The following is a 23,835-nucleotide window of genomic DNA, read 5'->3' on the forward strand; positions in this document are numbered from 1 at the left end:
AAATCTGAAAGGACCCATGAATTAAGACCAGCTAGGACAAATCTCCTGACTTGGCTTCTTTTTCATTGGAATTTCAGCATTTCATCAAAATCATTGTGCAAATTTATATGCTTGAGATTTCATTCCTGGAGCCTGGGCCCTCTTGAGATCAGCCCTGGAAGAACAAATGGGCTTTCCAAGGGAGGCTGCCATGGCCCCGAGTGCATCCCCATGCCGGGGCTTGGCTGATGGAGCCCCAGCTCAAGGTTCCCACAGCACTCGCCCCTGTCTGCACCCAGCCCCAGATGGTGGGATGGCCCTGCCTGCCCGGGGGGCCCCCGCAGCCCCCCAGACTCCCTCCACAGGAGCCACCACCCAGCACATTGCCCTGGCAGAGACTTTGCCAAATTTAGCCATTTCCATTTTGGATGAGTTCCAACCCCAAGTGATTGCTCTTCCTTTAAAAACACTCGACGCCTGAAACGCAGGGCTTGTTGTGGAAGCGCCAAGAAAATTTCAAATGCAATGATGTGAATGTTCAAATATTTCTCTTTAGGTCCCTTTATGTAACTTCACAAGAGGAAAAATTTGGAAAGCGGGGTGAACACCACCGGTAAAGATTCTGTAATGATCAGATAACGAGTGAAATAATCAGCTCCTATCAGGCCTGGGGAAGTAAAGGTGCAACTTGGAGATACACATTAGCGAAGGAAGCCAGATCACCACAAAGCCTTTCTTTGCCTCCCTCTTGGCTGCCTCCATTATACTTGAAAAAGCCGCTCCTGCAGAAGGCCGATATTTTCAACCTATTTCATCCCACGTGACACAACAAACAAACAAAACTGGGATTCTCACGTAGGAACCCTGGAGCATATTTGGATTTAATTGCTTTTCATTGTTTAGGTCTTAATGTAATGAACAAGAAAGACCTGGATAATTTTTTGAATGTCTGTATTTGAAACACGCAGCGCTCAACAAAAGGTAAAAATCTTACCCCTGTGTAGCACAGCGCCAGGGGAGAAGTGTTTGTATAGTCCTCAATAGTGTGTGTGTTGCCACGCTGCTAAAAGTAATGGCCCTGCTAAAGAGAGGCTAACCAGATGGCTCTCATCTTGCAGTGCATTAAAGAGTAGCCCAGGAGTGATTACCAGAAATCAACATATATGACGATAAAACAAATAGCAGCACCATAAATTAAGGGACTTTGTGTATTCAAGCCTTGTTTACAGCAGGCAACCTCGCTGAAGTATCCCAACCAGTTCTGCCACTGGTCTGGCTGAAGAGATGCTGGCATCGGCCATGATCTGGGTGTAAACACCTCTCCTGCGTCTGGAGCTGGTAACCAGCGAAAACAGGAGAAACCACCAGCCCTACACACGCTGCAGGAATCGCTCCAGTGTTGACACCGGTTCAGCACAGCTGGTAACATGATGTAATTTGTTTTTGTTCCACAACATATTAAAAAATTACATTGTTTAGTATACTCGCAGCCTAAGCTTTATGTTTGGAAGAAACTCCTACATCCTTGCTTTTCTTCCACGAACTGAAACGGTAAGCTGGTAAGCCAAGCTTGGCCTGGAGATGATGATGCCTTCTTCTCTCCACTGTTGTGTCCCACTAAGAGCTGCTCTACCATTGGGACTCCCAAGGATTTTTGAAACAATAGGTGCTGTGGTATCTTGCTCCTTCCTTCTTGTGCGAGATTTAAAAGAAAAAACCCCAAACCCCAAACCAACCCAACCCAACCCAACCCAAACAAAAAAGAAAGAGAACGTGTACATGGAAAAAAAGACAGAAAGGAACATGTTCCTTGTGAAATACATTTCTTGATCTGAAAGGGAGTTTTATTAAATGTTTTCAAAACAGTTCTTTCTTATGTTGGAGCGGTGTAATTAAGAGTACTGGTGGATCGGCCCTTTTTACCACGTTCTCCAGATACGGGCTCAGTGTCAGCCGATACATGCTGGTGCTGAGCACGGGCACACCACGGTGTCAACTCTGTTCTTTTTATTGTATTAAGATTATGCTGCTCTGTCGTGGAAACATGCACCCAGGATGTAGTGATACCAGAACTGCCACGGCTTGTTTGGAATAGACTAGAGCAGAACAGAATCATCTAGGTTGGAAAAGACCCTTAAGATCATCGAGTGCCACCGTTAACCTAAGACTGCCAAGCCCACCATGGGCGGAACACGGAGAATATCGGTGAAAATAGGGGTACGCTGGCTGGTGTTCAGCAGGTGGGGAAGGAAAAGGGGGCGCAGGGTGTCGGAGTGCTGTTCGCCTTTCCGGTGTCGAACTACCGCCTGTCTTGAGCACATCACTCCTTCCCCCCTTCCCCGGTAAAACGGGGACCCGAAGACCTACTTCCAGGGAGTGCCGCTGGGATGAATGAATGGTAAAGCACCTTGCCAGCCTCACGCCGAAGCCCCGGTGTGTGTGCAAAGCGCTGGCACAAGGTGGCTCCGCAGCCCGGGGCGCAGGGCCCAGGCCCCCGGGGCGCGGCCGCGCTGGGCCGCCGGCGGGCGGAGGGCGCGGGCCGGGCGGGGCGGCCCCGCGGAGCGCCCCGCGGAGCGGCGCCGGGGCTGGGGCGCCCCCTGGGGGCCGGCGGCGGGGGCGCGGGGCGGCGCGGTCACGTGGATGTGACAGCGGCGCTGTGCCTGGCCAGCGGCAGTCGCGGCAGCGGCACCGCAGCGCCAGGCGCCGCCGCCAGCCCGAGCCGGGCGGGGAGCAGCGGGCCGGGGCCGGGGCCGGGGCCGGGGCGCGGCGAGGCGACGCGAGGCGGGAGCCGCGAGCCGCCGCCGCGGTGCCGGGCGGCCGGGGGGGGGGGGGGGGCCGGGCCGGGGGGCCGATGCGGAGCGATCGCGGGCGGGCGGCGGCGGCGGGAGCAGCCATGGCGGGGCCCCGCTGAAGGAGGCGGCGAAGGAGGAGGAGGAGGAGAGGGGAGGAGAGGAGAAACCTCCGCATTCCCTCCCTCCGCGCCCCGTCCCCCCGCGCGGACCGCCCGCCCGCCTACCCCCTGCATGCCCGGCTGAGACCGCGGGGAGGACTCAGCCACCCGCCGCGGCCCCGCTGCCTTCCCTCTCCCCGTTCAGCCGCGGACAAAGGGGGAGAGCGGGGCAGCCAGAGGAGGGGAGAGCCCGTCCCCGCCGCGCGAGCATGGCGGACCGCAGCCTGGAGAGCGTGTCCCTGCCCCTGGAGGTGAGGGCCCGGCTGGCCGAGCTGGAGCTGGAGCTCTCCGAAGGTAAAGGGGCGGCGAGGCGGGCCCGGCCCTCGCGCGGGCGACGGTCGGGGCGGGCGGCGGTTGGCGCGGGCGCGCGGCAGCGGAGCGGCAGCCCCCGGCCCGCTCCCCCCTCACACACCCTCCGCCCTGCGGCCCTGCTGCCCGCCGGGCTGCTGCGGTGCGGTGCTCGCCCCGGCCCCGATGGCGCCCGCGGGCTCCCCTGACGGTCTCCCCCCCGCTCCCGCCGGCGGGCTGGCGGAGGATACCGGCGCGGATGTTTTGTTCTACCTGTGAATTCCCCCTCCGCTCTCCGCCGCGGCGCTGGCGGGGGCGGGAGAGGGGCTCTGGCAGCAGGGCTGGCCGCCCCAGCCTTGCAGGCTGTAGTGCGGGAGGCGGAAAAATCCGTAGGGCTGGCTCGGAGGGGTTCCTGCCCTGCCAAGAAAATGCAGCTTCGCGGAAATCCGCCGTGTACCTGCGTGCAAAAACCCCCTCTTGGACCGTATCGAGGGACTCGCCACGAAGTCCACGCAGCGCGTGTGTCGGCTGCAACAAAATACCCCATGATAAAAGGTCGTTTTGGACAATACTAGTTAGGTCGCCTAGAGGAAACGATTTTTTTTTTTTTAATTGCGGGATTTTTTTTTTTTTTTTAATGTATAATTGAAAGCTTGTGGTGATTTTCTTGGCGTGGTTGATTTTGATGCTCCGCCGGTTCCCGGGTTGGGAAAGCTCTCATGCAAGCCGCATATTGCTGTTGCCGTGGCTGGGAGGATGAGCAGGAGCCCCAGCCCGCCCTCCTCTCCCCAGCCTGGCTCCAGCTCCCCGTTTCCATGTGTGTCAGCTCCGGTTAAGGAACGAGAGGCGGGCGGCGATTAGTGCCTGTCAGGGTCCCTCGCTGACGGGGATCGAGCGCCCAGAGTGCCATCAGTCTTGGAGACGATTTTAGTGTATCAGATGTAATCTGTTCCTCCCAGAGGAAGAGAGTGGGGAGTATTTATGTATACTGATGCTAGGGTTGGCTCTTTCCTGAAATGCAAATCTGCTATTAGCTGCCCCCATTTTTTTTAATTAAAACCCCCAAATATCAGGGTTCATTCACCACCGAGAGGCTACAGCGTTTAACAGAAGGGGCAAATGGCCCAGCGTGTCCCAAATTAGTTATTGGAAGTGGTCGATATATTGAGCTGTCTGTCTTTCTGTCTTTTTGTAACGGTTTGTAAGGGCTCTAAGCCAGAAAGTAAAATGCGCTCGAGCCAGTTTCATCAGCAGGGAGGAGCTGATGTTGACATTGTATTTTCCTTTTAACGCTTTGAGGGTGAAGAGGAGAATGAGCTACTGGGATTGCTTGTGGCTCTCATTTCTCTGCCTCCCCCTCCCCGAGGGTGCCCTGAAAACCTGAAATAAGAGGAATTAAATACACTATCGCCTTTCTGTGATGCACTGCCCATCGATTGGCCCTTATCTGTGGTAGTAAGGGTGGGAGGAAGGACTGTTTATATCAGGGTATACGTAACGGTGTCGCTTTATGCAGAAAATGCTTCTTGGTGTGTATCACATCATCGTCTACACACCAACAAGGCGCTAATTAAAACAGCTGTTAGTAAATGCTTGCAGAAGACCAAAATCAAGCTGGTATAGACCTTCAATAAGAAATATGCTAATTCAGTGTACTAAAGTTGTAATACAGTTTTACGGTGCAGCTTCTGTTGCTGTAAGCATAATCCAAGAAGGCTCTGAGGAAGTGGGACGTGGTTTGCAATTGGACATCTGTATCTGCACTGCTGTAACTTCCCTGCAGCTAGAGCTGGAATGAATTTAGCCCACTGACAATAATCTTTCCGTTTGTGCCACTGATGTTACACCGAGGAGATGGGATGGCTCGTGTTTTCTGACTGTGGCAGCCTAAACGAAGATGGGTTGGAACTGGGAGGCAGGTGGAGAAAGGGTCAGTGTCCTGGTTTCCCTGTCTTCCCTAAAGCTGCTCTTGATGTGCTCTTAGTCAAGTACATGATAGTGCTCAGTGCCTGAGAAAATGAAATAATTCATCACTTTAGGCATCCGTGTTGCAGCTCCTGGTCTGTTCCCAAAACTAACCCCCACATACAGTGGGATCAGTAATTGGTACAGTTTGATTGTGCTGTAGAAAACTGGTCATACTCTGGCCATGCTAACTCCGAGTTAAATTTTCAAGGCAACTTTGTGCATCTTTGCGCCCTGAACGTGCAGCACCTTACATATGTGCTTAACTTGACCATTATGAGCTAGTCCACTGGCTTCAGTAGAGTACATTCACTGTGATACGCTTATGCATGTACATAAATATTCACAAGACTGAGGTTTTAACACGTGTTACGCTCATGACGTGTTAGGGTGTCTCTGCTGCCTTCGTGAAGCAGGAAACTGTTGAAGGCAATAGACAGGCAGCTGCATGCTTAAACATGTGTTTGGGTCTCATTGATAACGTTGGGAGCTGAGTGACTGCCATAAACTGTGCCCCTTTTTAAAGTGCTTTCCTGAGTCAGACTTGCTAGGAAAATGTTTTTCAAATGCTGGATGCCTGAAACGGTTGCTGTATTGTTTGTGAGCATGAGTTTTTCAGTTCTGGTGCCGCTGAACACTGTGGGTTGTGAATTGCTGCCACTTGTACTGAAGCAACCTGGTTCTCTGGTGCCAAAACCTGTTACGGAGCTGTTACAGAGAGTGCAGCCTTAGGAACAGCTTCTGAAAGAAAGCTGCTGCTTTGTGGAGAAGAGAGAGGAGCACCGGCAGGATTACTGCAAGGTTGTTTCTTGGCTGTGAGCTAATGCTGTCTCCTTCCTAGCTCTTGGAAGTGTCTTGTGTGTTAGTGCAGGTCCTACCCATGCAATGTGTCTCGAAACCTAACATAAAATAGCTGGTGTCCGTGAGACCAGACCGCTAGTTACTGTGTCACTAGCACAGCGGGCACTGTGCAGATGTTGTAAGTACAGTCTTGACTGGTAGTCATCATACATTTAAATTTGGCCATGGTATTTTTCCCCCCCTTGTAGCCAAATTCTGAGTTCCTTGTTCAGCTGTGCACTAGGCATAGCCTCACTTGCAGCAGGGATGCTGGCAGAAGAACCTCAGGAAGTGGCTGCCGGACAGGTAACACGTACTTTTTAGACAATAGGACAAAGTGCCTTTTTTTGTGCGAGCGTTTAGGCAGTTCTGCGCTGCTCGGTGGTTGAGAGGGAGGAGCAGTTTGTCAGGAAGGTGTTTACTTGGTGTTCTAAGATGGTCTCTGTGGCAATCCTAACCCGTTGGTTATTATGGGCAAGCCACATGCCTTCTACCTCCCCTTTGTTGTGGTCCGAATGGGCTTTTTTGTTTTAAACATAGCTATTTAAAAGGTACTATGGATGCAAATTAGGATAACCATGTTAGATTTCATTAGTTCATTATTGTGATTTAGAAGGTGAAGATCAGTCAGAGTCAGAAATGCTTACCAGTGTCCTCAGCGCCTGCGTGCTGGTAGCCTGCTCCACACAGGGAATGAGAGACGGAGGTAGCCTAGCACTCTGATGAGTGCCGAGAATGACTTTCACGTTGATGGGTTGGCATGTAATGTTATGTTCAGTTTAAGGCATCAATAGCACACTTCTTGGTGGTGTTTTCACTCATTTTGAGAGAAGGAAAATGCTTCTGTGTTTCTCAGAACACAGGGGTGCGGCAGCAGTTTAAATTTTGTGAGTATTAGAAATTGTGGAATCATCCTTATCCCACCAGATATTCTGAAGACATTTGTTTTGCTGTGTGTGAGTGAATGTGCCTGATACTGACGTGTTACATACGTGTTCTTCAACACTCTGTAGTAGTTTCCACTGAGCGTTCTGACGCTTGCATTGCTCAAAACTGTAGCCCTTCTAGGCTGATGCAATCAACATGTCACTCTGCAGTAGTTGTTCTTTAGGGCTGCTTAGAATTTTACAAGGCTTTAGTTTTCTAGCGATGTATAAAATTGTACTGGGTGGAAATAGATGAATCATCTTGTTTTTTAGAATAGCTTGGGGGTTGTTAACTGAAGAACTGATTTAATAAAACCAGGAGTCCTGAAATGTGCTGTCTTATTAAAAAAAATGTAATTCTACAACCCCTCCATTCTTAAAAACACTTAAGAATTTAAAGAAAAAAGCCCCCCAAATACTTTTCTCATTTTCCCCTCAATTTAATGGTGTACAAGGTTATATTGCCCTTCCAATTATTTCCTGAACCAACATTAATTGGGAAAAGATGCTCTATAGTTCTTCCAGTATTTTATCCAAGTGTCAGATAACATAGCAGAAACACTTAAAGAACCACAGATGCCACATGGAAAATGTGAAAACCATCCTGTTCAGAAACTATTCTCCCTATATTCCATACTATACTTCCAGTCCTCTTCCATTTTAAACATATGATGCATACCAGGTTGGTTTTTTTTTTTTGAAAGTCTGAACTTTTCTCCAAAGAGCACTTTCAAAAAAGTGTCAGCAGATCTTTAATGACTGGTTTCTTACTCCCAAAGGCACTGGACATGCAGTCAGCTAATTAATTTGGTCCTCAGTTTTCGTTGTATTGACTGGCTGGATTATATTTGGTAATATTGTTTGGGTTGACTGGGACAGTATCTGGCCAGGTTTATTATTTTATTAGGTATAAGTTCTGCCTTTTGTTGTCTGCATGTAGTCACTGGGTTGGGGCCAGAGAACTGTGGTTAGCTCCTCTAGTTACTATTTCTCCATAACATTTGCCAGCTGACTCTTCACCCGTGGAGAGGTTTCAAAGTGTGAAAATTTCAATAACTACCACACCTCTGTGATTTGGGATGCAACATCATCCTTTTAATTCATTCCTTGAGAGATAGTGCTCTGCTTAGCAAGTGGGTATCACCTGTGCAATGACAAAGTGTTAATACTTTCTGAGTTTAGGTGAGAAATGAACTAAGAAATTCAATACTCGGATATGCTTCTTGTTGTTTTTTGAGCCGTTAGGGTGTAGTTGGCTCATGTTTTCAGTTCTTTTTCTGGCAAAGGGAGGACTAATTTACTCAAAATACATAAAGCTGAAACTTTCATGGAAGTTACATACAAGATCTAAGGCTTTAAGAAAATATACCAAATACCACAGGAATTATGATAAAATCAAGAGTGCTGGCAACAGAAACTTTTCTTTCTTTGTAAGATGAAGCTCCTCTCATCAGCTGTTTTGTTTCTTGGATGGTACTCAAGTTGGAGAGGGACAGTAACTTGATTATTTTAAAAACAGGTTAAATTCACTCATGAGATAATTACCATTTGCATTTTAAGGCACTGGAATTTGAAGTTTGGTTTTTTTTTTTTTTTTAAATACCTACTTACTTCACTTTATGTGCTGTTTGGACTTAAGGGTGCTTAATGCATGGTGTTGGTTGGAAGGATTCTCTATCACTCATTCAGTTGAAGTGCATTGTAATGCCTTGTAAAATAGACTATGCAAATCTCCCGGATGTTCCCAGAACAGCTGTCCCGAAGGCATGCTGTAAATACACCTTTATTGCCAGCTGATGTTGAGCGGCATTGATGCCCAAGGGTTACACTTAATAGATCATTCAGATGATCTTTATTGTATTACACAACAGACATACTTGAAAAACTTTTCCCAAGGACGTGTGAAAATTGCCGATGGGGTGTCAGTTTTATAGGCCAAACAGGCAGTAAGCAATGTATTTATAACGAGAACATGCATTGTAAGGAGCTGCCCTTTGCAGCTTCAGGGTACATCTGGGTGATTCTGCTGCACAGTGCAGGGAGCAGAAGCCAGCCCTGCTTCCCCTTGCCAAACCAACAGCGTGAGGTACACCTATGGTTGTGAGTCAACATGCTGCTTTTCTCTAGAAGGGTATTGACCTGCCTTTGTTATTCCATTAGAAAGGGAATGCTGTCATTTTGATTCGAATAGTCTGTATTCTAGCAAACCAAATATCCTTTGGTATCGAAGGAATTCAGATTTAGCACACCTCTTTCCTTTGTGTTTAATTTTTCTCAGGGAAAAAAATTTTCGTGCTGTATAAAAGGCAGATATAATCAACTAATTTTTGATACAGGATTTGGATTGGGAGCAGCAGAAAGATCAGTGTTTCTCTGAAGGGACATCAATAGACTCCTTTAGGTTTTCATAGCTCAGAATGGATGTTTGTGGTGTGGTACAGAGAATCCTAAATGTACCATAGCTCTTCTATACTTAAAAATGCATTGACTGCATTTTAATTTTTTAAAAGGCTATTTGTATAACGCGTCAAGCAGGACATATAATTTTTTAAAAATAACTGCTTTAATTCCCCGGCAACTGTCAGACAAGATGACTCACTGCAGTATAAGAATTCACCACAGCACATCACAGATTTGACACAAACTCTTAATCCATGTAAAATTATGCATGTATATTCCTCTACCTTCCTGGTGGGTGAACTTCATTTTTCCAAACTCCTGATGATCCCATTCTGCCTTCTCTCCTCCCCCGCCTCCTTTTTTTCCTTTTCTTCTTGAGAACCTCCTTGCAGCCAGTAGCCCCAGCCACAGCGTCTGGATGCAGCAGGCTTTTCCTGGCTTGTTAAGAGCCTTTCCTGATTAACAACAGCCCCTGATTCTCTCCTTGACTGTGGTGGTGTGGGGGGCATTTCCAAAACACGATTGCTCTCTGCAGGGTTATTTCTGGTCTTTCCTTGTATTACTAGGGTAAACATACACTAAAAAACTGGAACTGGTTTCATTTAACTCCACTTGGTGGAATGCATCAGGGAATTGCTCATTTTAGGCCTGTGTAAATCAATCAAGTTTTTTTCCAGTAATCTTAGCTAGGGCTTCTAATTGCTAGCCAGTATTATTTATTGCTAGGATTAAGTATAACTTTAAAACATGTATAAAACATATTGGGGACATCATGATCTTCTGCAATAAAAAAGCACATATAGGAATAGGAATACTCAAAGCAATTCAGCTTGAGACAGATGCTGGGAAGACCATGGCCATGGTTTTGGCTGGAGCCTGTGGCTGCAGAAGGGGAGGCTTCTGCCCTAAAGCCTTGTGGAGTCCTACCAGAGCAGCCAGTGCACGGCTCTTGAGGGATGGATGAAGGCATGCCATGGTGCTTCTTGTAGTCCCTTTTCTGAGAACAGAGTCAGTTGCTGGTTTGTGACAGTTTGATAGGCATAGTCTATTTGACACATAACCTGCAGTGCTTAGAGAAGCGTTAAGTGCCGGGGTGTGGATAATTGTCATATTATTTTACAGCAGAAGTTAACATTGAAAAGTATATGATGTCTGGTCTCAATGACCTCTTTTTAAGAGTATTTTGTTAAATGGTTGGATGACTAGAGAAAGAAAGAATTCTTATAAAGTATCTTGATGACTTGGAAGGGAAGGAGGTGTTTCCTATGAGTTTTGAAGGGGCTGTTTGATTTCCAAATACTGAACTGGACCATTCATAGGCCATCTTTTAGGATGCTTGAGGTGGTGTTTGCTTTTATGTATATGTCTGGGTCTACAGAATGGTGGCAGTTGAGGGAAAAAGGGATTCTTCAAATGTTGTCTGCTTATTATGGAAATAAAAATGGGTATTAGGACCTGTGTTTGGTCCTATTGCTCTCTGGATTCAGAACCTCCACACTAACTCTCCACACTAACCATGACATCTGCAATTTCTTCATTTGAATCTTGGCTTGATCTGTATGTAAGATTAAAATATAAAAAAAAGGTCTTGTAAGTCTGGTCTGGTAGGAGCTGTTCAGAAGCTAGGAAAATGTTTCTTAACAAACTCTGTGACAAATACTGAAGTGTAAGTAATGGAGCTTGCTGTTTCACTGGTAGGCTGCTGGTTGAAAGTCTGCCTAGACTAGCAAAAGTTTAGAGGCTTTTGGTTGGCTTAGAGACCCAAACGAAGTGTGCTGACGCTCTTTTTCCTAGTGTGTGGATATCCATGTGTCCATAAACAGCCTGGCAAAATAAAGAGGCCCTAGCAACAATCTCTTCACAGAACGCAGGCCTGGACCATCCCTTCTGTGTGGCCCCTCCAGATAGAGTTACGTGGTATTAGCAGGATGATTACAGGGGGATTGCATCTCTTACCATTTAATGAGAAAATAGACCAAATTGGTCTTTGGGATTCTAGTATCTCATTACGGAACAGTTCTGAAATGGTACGGAAAGTTTCCTTCCAAAATCCATATACTCTATAACTACAGTCTCACAAAGCTACATGCCTCAGGGTCATAGCAGATAATGAAACTTCACCTTTTTTTTTTGAGGGGATACCCTTAGTCATAGTAACTAATATTTTCATTTTTGCTATTGCAAGGAGAGTGAGCAAAAGGAGAATTTTGCGTGCCATGCCTCTCTTACCCTTGTTGAAAGAAATGTTATTCAAATAACCGGATAATATTTTTGATGACTGCCTGAAAAAATAAAATGATGGCATTGTGGTGACATGTGAATAGTTCAACTTTGGTAAAGAATCTTAAAATGGAAATTGCATTTCAAATGCTAGCCTTCTTTGACAGATGCCTGAGGATGAACAAAAACCAGTTATCTAGTGAAACAGCAAAATGCAGAAACATCCCTGTTCTTTCGTGAATGATGACAATGGCAAACCCCTCTGCTGAATTAGCTGGAAGAGCCCGGTTTCATTTGCCATATTTTTTAGTCTAAAAAAAATGAATACATTGTTTAGAAGATGGTGTAAGTTTTTCTAAGTGTTGTGAAGTGAGGGGTTAACTTATTTTAGGAAAAAATGAAAAAATACTGTTGGACTGTGGAGTGATTTTTACTTCTAAGAGGGAAAATAACAGATTGGCAATACTTTTAATTTGCTCTACTTTTAATCAGCTCCATGTTGTAATGGAGAAGGTTGGTTTGTTGTGTTGAGCAATAACAATGGGACTAGCAGGAATTAATTTTTTTTTTTTATGGTGATGGAAAAAAAGGTCTTGCATTTTATGTTTATGAATTTTATGCTGCTAAAGCATTTGACACATTCCAGTCACGAGGTTTTATCTGTGTCTCTTACAAACTCTTACTTTAGGCATGTGAGTATCCATACCACAGACTTGGGAGAATTTGACAAAACAGTTCAGAAGAGATCTTGAAGAGTGACCAAGAGTAGAGACATGGACATTGGCCATTAAAGCAGTCCTAATAAACGTTGTTAACCAGGAGAAAATTGAGGAGTTTATTTTGATTATTTGACAAACCTTGTGTTGGGGAAGGAAGAATACATTCTCATAGTGCAAAGTTAGTGCAATGTTAGCAGTCAAAACCACGAGAAGATCCAACTGCTAGGAATGGAAATTAGACAAATTCAGATTGGAGGTAAGACAGAAAATATTAATAAGGCTAGATAAACATTGAAACACTTGCATAGAAAAGAAGACTCAACAGCTTTCTAAAAAAAATCTACCCACTAGTAGACTTGATAGAAGGCTCCTTTCTAACAAATACTGGATGTAAGAAGTTTGTGTATGTAGATAGATACATAAACCACTGAATCCACCCTTGACCAGAAATATACCGGTTTAAGTGTGATAAGTACTTTTGCAGTGGCATTTTATAAATGTTTTAGTCCAGTATTATGATATGTATTTTCCTGGTAACTTCAAAAACCACTGCAACCGTTGCGAATTTCGGGTTTAGTATGTTTTCAGTAGTTTACTAGTGATGACTTGACATTTACTTGCAGTAGTAATTTGTTTTAAATCAATATTGAACACTGTAAGGATGTGCATACATTACAGTTTGAGAGGATATCAGATGCAGCCGCTCTGATAATACTTGCTTAAATACTGACTACTCATATATTTACCTGTAGCTCAGGGGACTTCTGTATAAGCATGAAGCGGCAGAACAATGAAATTTTTAAAAGCTCCCTTAAAATTTGTTTAATGTAGCTTGGTCATTGGCTTTTACATAAAGGTATAGTCCTTTTTAATAATTTGGATAAAGAATAAGAAAGCACTCGCTTCGTCTGAAGATTAATCCTTCCTGCATCCTATTCCCTGATACTTCAGGGAGGTAAGGTCTGAACTCAACAATGACATGAGTTGCAGTAAGAGAGCTAGTGCATTATTTTCCTGCTTTAGTTGTATCTTTCCTTTTAGCTTTCATACAGTAGATATATATCGTGGTGTATATTTTTAGTTAACAGATCTGTGAATATTGTTTCTTTCCTTCTCCTTTAGTGTTTCTTGAATTTTTTATTATTATTTGTAATTCCGTATGTGATTTTAGTGCACCTTGAATCCATGCTTTTTCAGCATACTAAGTTGCAGCTAATGAGAAGCCCCTTCCTACTTGGGAGGCAAACCCAGTTCTCGTTGGCAGGTTTCGTCAGGATTGCTGCTTTTTGCTCTGATGTCTTTGCTCTTGCCTCACTGGCCAGTCATGGTAACTTGGGTTTGCTCTCTGCGTCATGGTGATAGGTGAAGGGTATAGGAGCAGTAAAAGTGTCTCTGTGCCTTTGTGCTGCCATCAGAAGGTCTGTGAAAACTGTTTTGTTTATTGGAAGTTTCACAAAGCTGGCATGTTTGACCTCCAGAGGAAACCACTTCTGGAGCACAGTGAAACGCAGAGAGAATATATTCCTTTGTCTGCAGGGGGAGAAGTAAGATATTTCCTTTTGCTTAGCCCAGACTCTGTTTTTCTTCTTGAGCACAATGATGCCTTGGCTGCTATTGTCTGCTGATGGTACTTCTGAGGAAGACTAGGGCTCCTGGCAAGTCCAGTATTTCTTCTTCAGCTTTGAAGGTCAGCCTTCTATCTGTTTTTTGTTCCACAAAGGATGCTGTGTGGCTGAGCGAGGTGACTGGGGTCACATTGTGGAAGAGTGAAGAAGCCGTGTGTGGGATGCCTTGAGCCAGAAATAGGCACAGCGATATTGAAATTTCATCTTTGACTGCTGGACCTTTTAGAGACATTTGGTAACTTCTGGTAATCTAGTCTGTAACAGTTTTTCCCCCATATAGTACACTTTTGGAACAACAGGTATAGGAAGTCTGGGCTCTTTCTCGTCAGTGTCAGTTTTTCTGTCTTTCTGGGAGGAATCTAGGCTGGTTCATGCACCAGCTCTTTATACTGTTCAAGAAATATACAGGGCTCTTTTCTGTCCTGAAGATCATGCAAAGACCGCAGCACCTCTGAAGCTTAAGGAATTTCAATCTGAAGTTGTCTTGTTGTATAATGCTGTTTGTGATTCCTAGGTGGTGGTCTGGCTTTGGCTGACCTGCAGAATGATTTTCTGTGTATTTTGATAGGAAAATATCACCTGCCGTGTTAGGTCTATTACACATCATTCAAAATGTCAAATTGCATATATATGTTGCTTCGGATGCACTTTGTCTGTTCATGATTGCAATTGGTTACTTCTGGTAAATAATAAATGCAGTTTCAGATTGAAATTCCTTTATGAGCCATTCTGCTTCAGGATATACTAGAAATAACTCCAGGCCTCGCATGCCAACTTATTCCTCTGTACTTTTTTAGGACTGAAACAAACTGAGTATCTAGGACTATGTTAGACTGAAATTGGGAAGAAGCAAGGCAACTCTTCTTTAGAGTTTGCTTTTTTAACATGAACGGCTTTGTGATCTGAATTTTACACAGTCTTTTTATTTCTGTCATAAATCTGCTCTAACTCAGATGCCCAAAGAAGTCTACCCTGACTTCTCCCTAGATACAAGGTTATTTTGCTAGTGGGGACCTTGTGAAAAGTAATAGTTTGAAAATGGTAGCTGATAGATGCTACCTAAATGTCTTATTTAAGTAATAATAAAATATGTTATGTATGCTTTTTCATAAAAAATTGCTTACGTGAGTATGTTAGGGTTAAGAGAGAGAGAATAAAGCATCTACGTAACCGTATCCTTCTGAAATACTGTGGCATCTGTTTTTCTCCAGGCTCCTTTTGAAAATATTGTATGACTGTTGTCATGGACTGGGTCACCCCCCTCATCGATTTCTGCATTCCACCCCAGAGCCCAGCAAGGACGATAAAGCAGACACACCTCCCGGAGCTGGGGTCCTACGAGTGTACAGTAGGAATTACAATAAAATTACAATAGGAATTACAGTCAAGGGGATGCTTGAAGTCTCCCCAAAATAGAAGTATGGGAATACTCTCAATGTGAAAGCTGCAGCTTCATTTCCAGGGGCTTAAATAAAGAGGGAGTATAAGTTTTGCCAAAACATATTCTTGTACTTACTTTTTCACTCAGAATGAAGTCCAGTTCACCTAAAAATAAATGGCAAAAACTATGTTGGCATCAGGACTGCACTACTGGGTGTACTTAAAGCTATGTCTGTGAATAATCAGAAACAATCTGTGATATTTAAGGATCTATGCCAGGTTGTAGGGTAGAAAGAAACAGATACTTTTTCTTCTCCTCTTCTCTTTGTGTCTGGTCATTGCTGGTACTAAGAGAACATTGTGCATTTCAGACAGAGGCTTTACATATATGGAACAGCAGGCCAAGGTGTACTCCCAGTGGAAAGATACGGACCCCATTCAGGACTGGGAAACCAGTCCATATCTACAGAAGTTGTTACCAATCTGCTGGAAGCAACTAGTGATCACAAAAACTCTGTAGCATTTCTGGTCCTTTGTGAAAGGTAACACATGGTCGGTATCACCTCTTCCTATGTGACAGAGAAAGAGAAAGCCAGCGTATGTTCCTTTTGCTTTCATTTTTTCCTTGTCCCCACCTGTCTCTCTGTTTTCTTCCTATTGTTTCATTGTGAACTCTGACCTTCAGGGCTTCTCTCCAAAGGCATCTGGCCCTGGTATGGCAGGTCAGGGTCAGTCCGCCATCCTGCCCCAGGTATTTCTGTTCCTTGGTCATCTGTCTTTCCACCAGTCCTCTTAAACAGCAGGCTTGCATGTAGGATCACGGTGTAGATAATTCATGTGATGCCTCCTTTTGCAATAGCTTCTTTTTTTCACATGTGAAAGAGTGCTCATGAGACATGTCAGGACTAACGTGCTGAAAATTGAAATATTTTATTCTTAAGTTGATTTAAAACAAACTCTTGTCTTGGAGTAACAAACTTGTTAACTACTGAAACTCAAAGACTGTAGAGACACTAACTGAGGTATATATGTTCTGCTATTCATGCTTGATGTTTGCTTTTTTGGTTATTGCTTTTTACTTCTACTTTATCATGTTTGCTTAGAGCTAGATTAGGATATTCTCCATGCAGTGTGAGGCATTTATGGAGAAACGTGCATCTTAAATTTATTGAAATCTGATCTGGAGATAAATCATGACATTTATTTTCCATCTAAAAATGCATTTCTCTTAATAACAGCCCCATTCAGTGTGGGTTTTGTTTCTGTTTTTTTTTTTTTTTTTTTAAAATTCACGTGAAACCCACACTAAACAAAAATACAGCTTATAGAGCCTAAAATTATAAAGGAACTACTTGCAAAGAGCCGGCAATGCTGTCTACATGATGAAAGCCATTTAAATTGTTCAGGCATAAAGCATGGATTAGAAACTGTATCTTCAAATAATCTTTGCATATTTATGAGTACACCTGTTATATAAGCAGTGGAAAGTGCTGAGATTCATCCTGCCCTGTGCCACGGTTAGCAGGGTGAAGAAAAACAAGATCGTTTGTCAGTTTAAGTCTTTTAAATCCAAAGTGGAGCTTTATCTGCCTAATAGCCTAATACCAGAGAAAGATACTGTTTGTGTTCAGCAGGGCTGTATTCATGTGACTGTCAGTGGCTGAATTACTGCTCTCAGTTCTATATAAAGATTCCTGCTCCCACCCTGCCCCTCCCCAGCACTGTCATTTAGCACAATGTGCAGCATGCAGTATAGCTATAAAACATCCCTGAAATACTGAAGTATGTCTCCTTTCACACTTGTATATGGAAAAGAAGAAACAAATAGAGGGCCTTCTTCTTGGCTTATATTAACTTCCTAGCTCTGTTGGGTTCAGCGCCAGCTGAGGCCGAGTCATGTTACTTGCACGTATTTTGAGGCATAGCCTATATTCAGGGGAAGAGTTGGGGGGTTGTATGATTGCTGTATCCTGCACCTCTTCTCTGCTCAGTGCAACCGTTATGCTCAGTTTAGACTTTGGTGTTAATTTGAGTACCCACAAAATACAACTCCCTGGGGAGCCCAACTTGCACCAACAGTACTGAGGGTGCTGCACGATGTGGGAGGAAGCTGGCTTTTGAAAGTCCTATCCAATGTCCCTGCTGCCATGCTACTGTTTGCAGGTGAGTCGTGATTCCAGTGATCCCTGGGTTTACAAACAAAAAAACAAAGCCAAAAGAAAAAAGAAAAGGAAGAAAATCGTGTGGGTTTTTTTTTTCTTTTTTTTTTTTTTTCCCCTGAGGGAATTTCTTTTCGTAGCTTTTTAAAGTTGGATCAATTCAGCAATTTGCTACATAGTGCAGCTTTGTAAATAACTGCACCCAACTGAGAACAGGGATCTGAACAGCATGGATGGAGGAAAAAATGGATGCATTGGGAAGGGACGTGTGTATGGAAACATCTTAAGCCAGTTTTGCTGCTGAGTAAAGTATTTTATATAACTACACTGTCTGAATACAAGGAAAAACTTTTTTTACTGTGAGGCACTGGCACAGGTTGCACAGGGAGATTGTGGACTCTATATACTTGGAGGTACTGAAAAGCTGTCTGGACATGGTTCTGGGCAACCTGTTCTAGGTGGCCTTGCTTGAGAAGGGGGATTGGACAAAATGTCCTCTAGAGGCTCCTTCCAGCCTCAACCATTCTGTGATACACCCTTAAATTTCCACCCTTTCACTGTTAAGTAATTTTCCACTTCCCAGTACATTTCTCCTGGATTTCACCCTGTGTTTGGAATGATGTGCTCAGCCTCTCCTGCAGTATGTTCACACCTGCTACCAGTGGCTCCCCAGCTGAGATCTTCCGTAACACCAAGTTTTTAAATTTTGGTTGTAATTATGCCACGTGCACATCAGTGACAGCCAACAAAAATATGCAACATGGGAGGTGAAGCACAATGCATTAAACAGATACTTGATTTTGAAGCAGTTTCACTTAAAGTAATGTTACTGGTTTTTGTATGCAAAACTCGATAATGGCAGTAAATTTACATCTTATGTAAATGATCTAGAATTCAAGCATGGGTAAGGTTGCTTGTGATGATTTTAATACTGTCATTATGATCATCACTCAGGTATATGATTGTCAGTTAAACAATTCCTATTTTTTTTTCCTGTATGATAGAAGTATATGCCTGTTTATATCTGTGGAAAAGTAATTCCTTTGGTTCTGTCAGGAGCAGGGAAATGAACAGAACTGAATGGCTTTGCAAATGAGTTTGTTCGATTACTTATTAACATAAATTTTAGATATGAAAATATCTGGAATGTTGATGAGATCTGTTATTATTTTTATTGAAACCTGGTTTGAGAGTTGCATGCATCTGTAATCATGCACTTAAATATTGCATATTTTTTCAAAGTTTCATGTCAGTAATGCAATAGTGAATCCTCCTGACTGAGCTAGAAAGCAGTCACCAGATACCTTGGCACATTACCCACAGTAAGATCTTCTTATGAAAGCTGTTTGGTGGCTGTGGTCCTCAGTTGAGTGTTTGGCCTCATGCTATTAATTCTTTCCTAGCTACCAGGCTTTCTCTTCCTCTCTGTAAAAAGGGAGGTCCAAAGAGCTGGACTGTATTTTTTTTGGTATGAACACAGCTTTTAAATATGGAAGAACTTCCATATCCACATCGTCTCCTGACTATTCAGTGAGCAGCTGGACATAGCTTTTGCAAGAGGAAGTTATGTAGAGTATGGTCCCAGTTCAGCAAAGCATTTTAAGCATGTGCTTCAGTCTCATTGATACTGCCGGTTTAACTTAAACCAAATTGTCACACATGGAGTGAACATATCTGCCTCCTGCATGGAAAAAACAAATCTTTGGCATCGTCATTGCTTGCTTAAAAAAGAGAGTCAGTATTAATCAAGGGATCAACAGTCTTTCTTTTGGATTACTGTGTGAAAGGTTAGGGATCTTAAAAGCATTATTTTTTTAAAATGGTGCTCCACTATATATTTAACATTCTCAGGTCATTAGATGAAGAACAACAGAACTGCCCATATCTAGTTCTCATTTTGTGGGCTTTCTCTGTGCCTTACTGAATTTGTAGATTTAAAAGATTTTGGGTGATGATGTTCTTCATTTCTATAGTATGAGGTCGAAGGTCCTCAAACTTAGCTTGCTTCTGTACCACAGCCTCAGAAACAGAATTGTATCACCCATGTTCTGTCTGAAGAAGTGTCTTTGGTTGCCTTCAGGGTAAAGACAGTGATTGCAGGTGTCAGGATGGCAATACTGGATTCCAGGACCTGAAATCAGGCTGATGCAAGTCAGTCAAAATCCTGCGCTGCAGGGTATAGTGGTAACCCCAGTTCTCAGATGGGCAGGAGAGGAAAGTGTGAAGTCTTGTGATATTTGAGAATATGCTTTAAAAATCAGGCTAACCAGGTAACAAGGAGAGAATCTACTTTTATTTCCATGAGATAGTGCACGTCAGCAGAAGAATATAATATAATAAATGTTTTGGTGAAGGATATGTTTGATATGCTTGCGGTGAGTTGTCAGAAGCCACATGTCATGGAGAGGGGCCTCCTGTCTGCAGCCATATGAGTGCAATCACCTTAAAAGCCCAAGGCAGGCCCTTGTGTTCAATATACCTCGTGCCTTTGAGTGACAGTGAGAAAATGAGGGATTACAGCAATTGCCTTTCCTCCTAAATACAAGGAGATCTAGGCACCCATTTTCTGGAAAATGTTTTGAGTCTCGTTCTTTTTACCTTTTGCTGCAAGGCAGGAAGAGGGAGGAAGGAAGGAAGGAAGGAAGGAAGGAAGAGCAAGGCTGGAGCTGTGCTTTTTTTCTAGTATTGCCTTAACAAAAGTGGTTCATAGGCCAATTACTGTCATCACCAGCCAAAGATAAAAATGCCTATCTCCTGTTTTCCAGGGCTGAGTTTGCAGCTTAGGCATATGGAAAATCTAGATCCAACCAGGTAGTTTTCCAAAGACTGTATTCAAGCCATTCTTTTATGGGAAAAAGAGGCAGTTGAGGAATGGGTGAGAAGATTTTTTTTCTTTTCTTTTCTGGATTTTCAAAATGTCAAAAACAGAATGGGAGAGCCCAAGTGATGGGTATCTCTGTCCTTTGACATCATATGGCAAAGGCATACATTGTATCAGTTTTAGGAATTTGATAGTGTATTACTGTGATCAAGACATGAAATAAAATATTCTGTTCAGGATCACGGAATAAGATTATGACTTGTTTTGCATTTTTATTTTCATCTTCCTTTTACCATCCATTATGGTGTTTTCCTCAGTGTACCTGGGCTCTACTGAATGTGGTCTGAAGGATCGCTGTTTTCCCGCTGAGTTTGTTTTGTTTCATTAAGCTGTATGAAAACGTAGTGGCTGCAAGGAGCTCGGTCCTCTTGTTGTATCTCGCATTTATGGTGGTTTAGTTCTCTGTTGCTGTGTTTCATAAGATCTAAATAACGAAGGAAACTTTTGATTGTTTGTGCAGTAGAAGGAATGGTCTGCAAAGCTTAGTACAAAATTCTTGTTTGTACCCACTGCTATGGGATGAGGAGGGTAAGAAGTTACTCTGTCACCGTGATGGAATAACTAAAATTTAGGCATAAAAGCGTATTTGGACAAGGACTATGTGTTCCATTAAAGGCTAAATGTGACACATTAGAGAACCTAAGAATTTAGCTGTGAAAACATCTCTTGAGGCAATGATTTATTTTCGGTGATATTTAAGGAAGTAGCTTTTTAAATTGTAAAAATCAATACACAGACGTCATTATTTTTACATGCAGTGTGTGTGTGTGTAGGCATATTTAAAGGTGTAAAGCAATATACATGCAGAGAAGATGGGGAAAGAAAAACCTCACACACTGACTCCTCAAATGAACAAATCTTCCCACTTACGGGAGTGTTATGGGAAGCAGCAGCTCCCTTAGGGATAGGCATGCGCAAGTTACCCCCATTCTGAGTCACGGATTTTTCCTCAGCTTTGTGGCTCAGATGTGCAAGCCCCTTCCCCACCACACTCCCAAACTGCCGAGGTCGAAAAGGACAAGGGACAGATCACTGTCACAAGGAGGCCTTCTAAATCACACCAGGGTGTGTGGGGTTTCTTGATGCTCAGTCTCAACTGTCTGGTACAAGAAGATAATTTTAATCCTATTTTATTTATCGCTTCTCAGTAGTGTTTTGGCTTTTATACTGACTCACACCCTTTCTAATGAGCCACCAATGCTTTTGTTGTGAAACGGACTTAACAAATATCTATTCCAGTTAGTTTTGTGATGTGTATGTTTCTACTTGGTCACATGAAATGAATTACACGCTGCTGTTGCTTACAACGATGTCTTTTGGCTTGGAACAATTAACCATAATAACCCTTGGTACCTCAAAATGCACAGTGAATAAAGTAAAACTCTGTTGTATATATCTTGAGGCTTATTTTAACACATTGCGCCTTTCCAATTGCAGTATCTGGTGATCTCTGTAGGGGCATTTTGTTACAAAATGCTCTGGCTCTCACTGAACCAAATTTAAAACTGGAGCAAATTCAGACCCGTATAATTGGTTGGGAAAATAATGAGAAAGGGAAGATCAATTTGGCAGACAGGGACATAGACATACAGAAAGTCTTTGGATGGAAGCAAAAGAGCTTTGAAATCCAAAGCTGGCTCAAGGGCTTCTCAGCAGCATTAGGCATAATTGAACCGTAGGAGAGGTGAACGCTGCTTCTGAACAAGAGCCGTTCCTCTGTCTTTGGGGTGGTGGCTGAACGTACAGGCTCAAACCTCCCTGTCAGTGACAGACGCAGTGTTTGCTTCTCAGAGCCTTAGCATAGGTGGAATAGGCAGCAAGGCTGCAGTGGTTTCACCATCTGAAGTAGTGGCTGAACAGACAGCAGCTTAATTTGCCAATGTGCAGAACCAGTTGTCCTGAAATATCTGTAGATGAACATGTGCCCTTAAAGTTACGTCTCCAACCAATATATCAGTAAGTGCTCTAGCATATAAATAATGGCATATCAGTAGCTCAAGACATGAGCAGTGATTTTTTTTTTTTCTTTTCTTTTTTTTCTGTGGTATTTCAGGGGTTCATAAGTTGATAGCTGTTTTGTTTGAGTTTTCCTTTCAGGTCAGAAGAAATTCATATGTCTGCTGATCACACACACACACGAAAAGGTTCTCCCAGTAATTCCTACCTCGCATCTAACATCCTGTGGGTGAACTACAGTTCTTGTTAGATGACCATCCTTTCCTGTGCTGGGGGAAAAACTGTACTTTGTTTCCAGCTTGATGTTCTCCAGTGGTGATTCATCCTCAGGTCTTAGAAAAGGCTCTTATGTTTAGGAAACTATACTGTATATGGCTTCTTAAAAAAGTATTAGCTTTGGACATCACGTTAGGTATTATTGACAAAGCTGAGGTTGATATAACTTAGTATATTGAAGTTGGACTCCATTATACTTTAAGAAATGAAATTGCTACTGTGGGAGCACTGTGCTACCACTTAAAGCCAAGAGCAAGTACTTACATCTTTCTTTACAGTCTATTATAAAAGTCTGTGGGGCATTTTATTGTGGACTGTCCTGTGAAAAACTGACCGGACTGGAAATTGCAGTATGATATTCACACAGAAGAAATTTATATTGGGATTCTGTTGTGAAATTGTGCAACTATGGATTGTATTATTTGCTTATGGAAGTGTAGGTACAAATATAGTTGCAGGGGACATACTGTTTTTATTATGGGCTTAAGTCATATTGCAACCAATTAGAACTGAAACACACGGTTGAAAATGGGCATAAACTTAGGGCTTGCACAGTTAAGGACTCTGCTGTCTAGAGATGGATTACAGAACTGGAGTTAGAAGAAGAGAGAGCATCCACAAGGGCACGTCAAAAAGAAAGAATACCTGGAAAATCCTAAAAGAGGTCAACTGGTGATGTAAGGGATTCAGTGCGAGGAAGACCAAGACTATATGAGGCATCTCAGCCATTTGGGGAGACTATACTGTATCCAGTGTTTTTAGTTCCAGGGTTCCTGAAGTGGACACAAAACCTGCCTATGCAACCATTTTTAAGCCATATGATCTTTGCAGTATTGACGTGGTATTGAGTTCTCCAGCCTCAAAAGACTTTCACATCTGGAATAATTTTATTCATATTTTTAAAATCATGTAAACAATATTTGATTATAATACTGTAATAAGGTACACTGCAAGAGAAGTCCTAAAGAAGGAATAAGCCTAAAGGTCCTGTAAATTTTATTTTTTTACTGGGCTAAATGCTCCCACTTGTAAAGCTGGATAAATAGTATTCTGGATGTAGCTGTAACTTTTAAAAATGTTCTTTTAATGGGCAGGAACTGCAGTCTTGGAAGCACATGGTTCTTCTTATTCCGTCTTGCCCTTTTTTATATCTGGCACAGACAATGAAGGAAAAACAGTAATAGTGTCCAGTGGACAACAGGAAAAATACAATGTTGGAACATTTTAGCAGTGAAGCAACAAGCATCTGTTCTTCAGCACCAAGGCTTAGT

At 43.2% G+C, this 23,835-nt stretch overlaps 1 protein-coding gene across 5 annotated transcripts in view; it reads left to right on the forward strand.

Moving 5' to 3' along the window:
- Nucleotides 1–2,828: 2,828 nt before the first annotated feature.
- Nucleotides 2,829–23,835, forward strand: part of DIP2C (disco interacting protein 2 homolog C) — a 329,167-nt gene continuing 308,160 nt past the window's right edge. For all 5 annotated transcript variants that reach the window (XM_072854678.1, XM_072854677.1, XM_072854679.1 and 2 more), the window contains exon 1: nt 2,829–3,223. In XM_072854678.1, coding sequence (XP_072710779.1) covers nt 3,139–3,223 — 85 coding nt within the window. In that variant the 5' untranslated portion in view covers nt 2,829–3,138. The remainder of the gene's footprint in view (nt 3,224–23,835) is intronic.

The sequence above is a fragment of the Ciconia boyciana genome, chromosome 2 (assembly GCF_034638445.1).
Source record: "Ciconia boyciana chromosome 2, ASM3463844v1, whole genome shotgun sequence".
NCBI lineage: Eukaryota > Metazoa > Chordata > Aves > Ciconiiformes > Ciconiidae > Ciconia > Ciconia boyciana.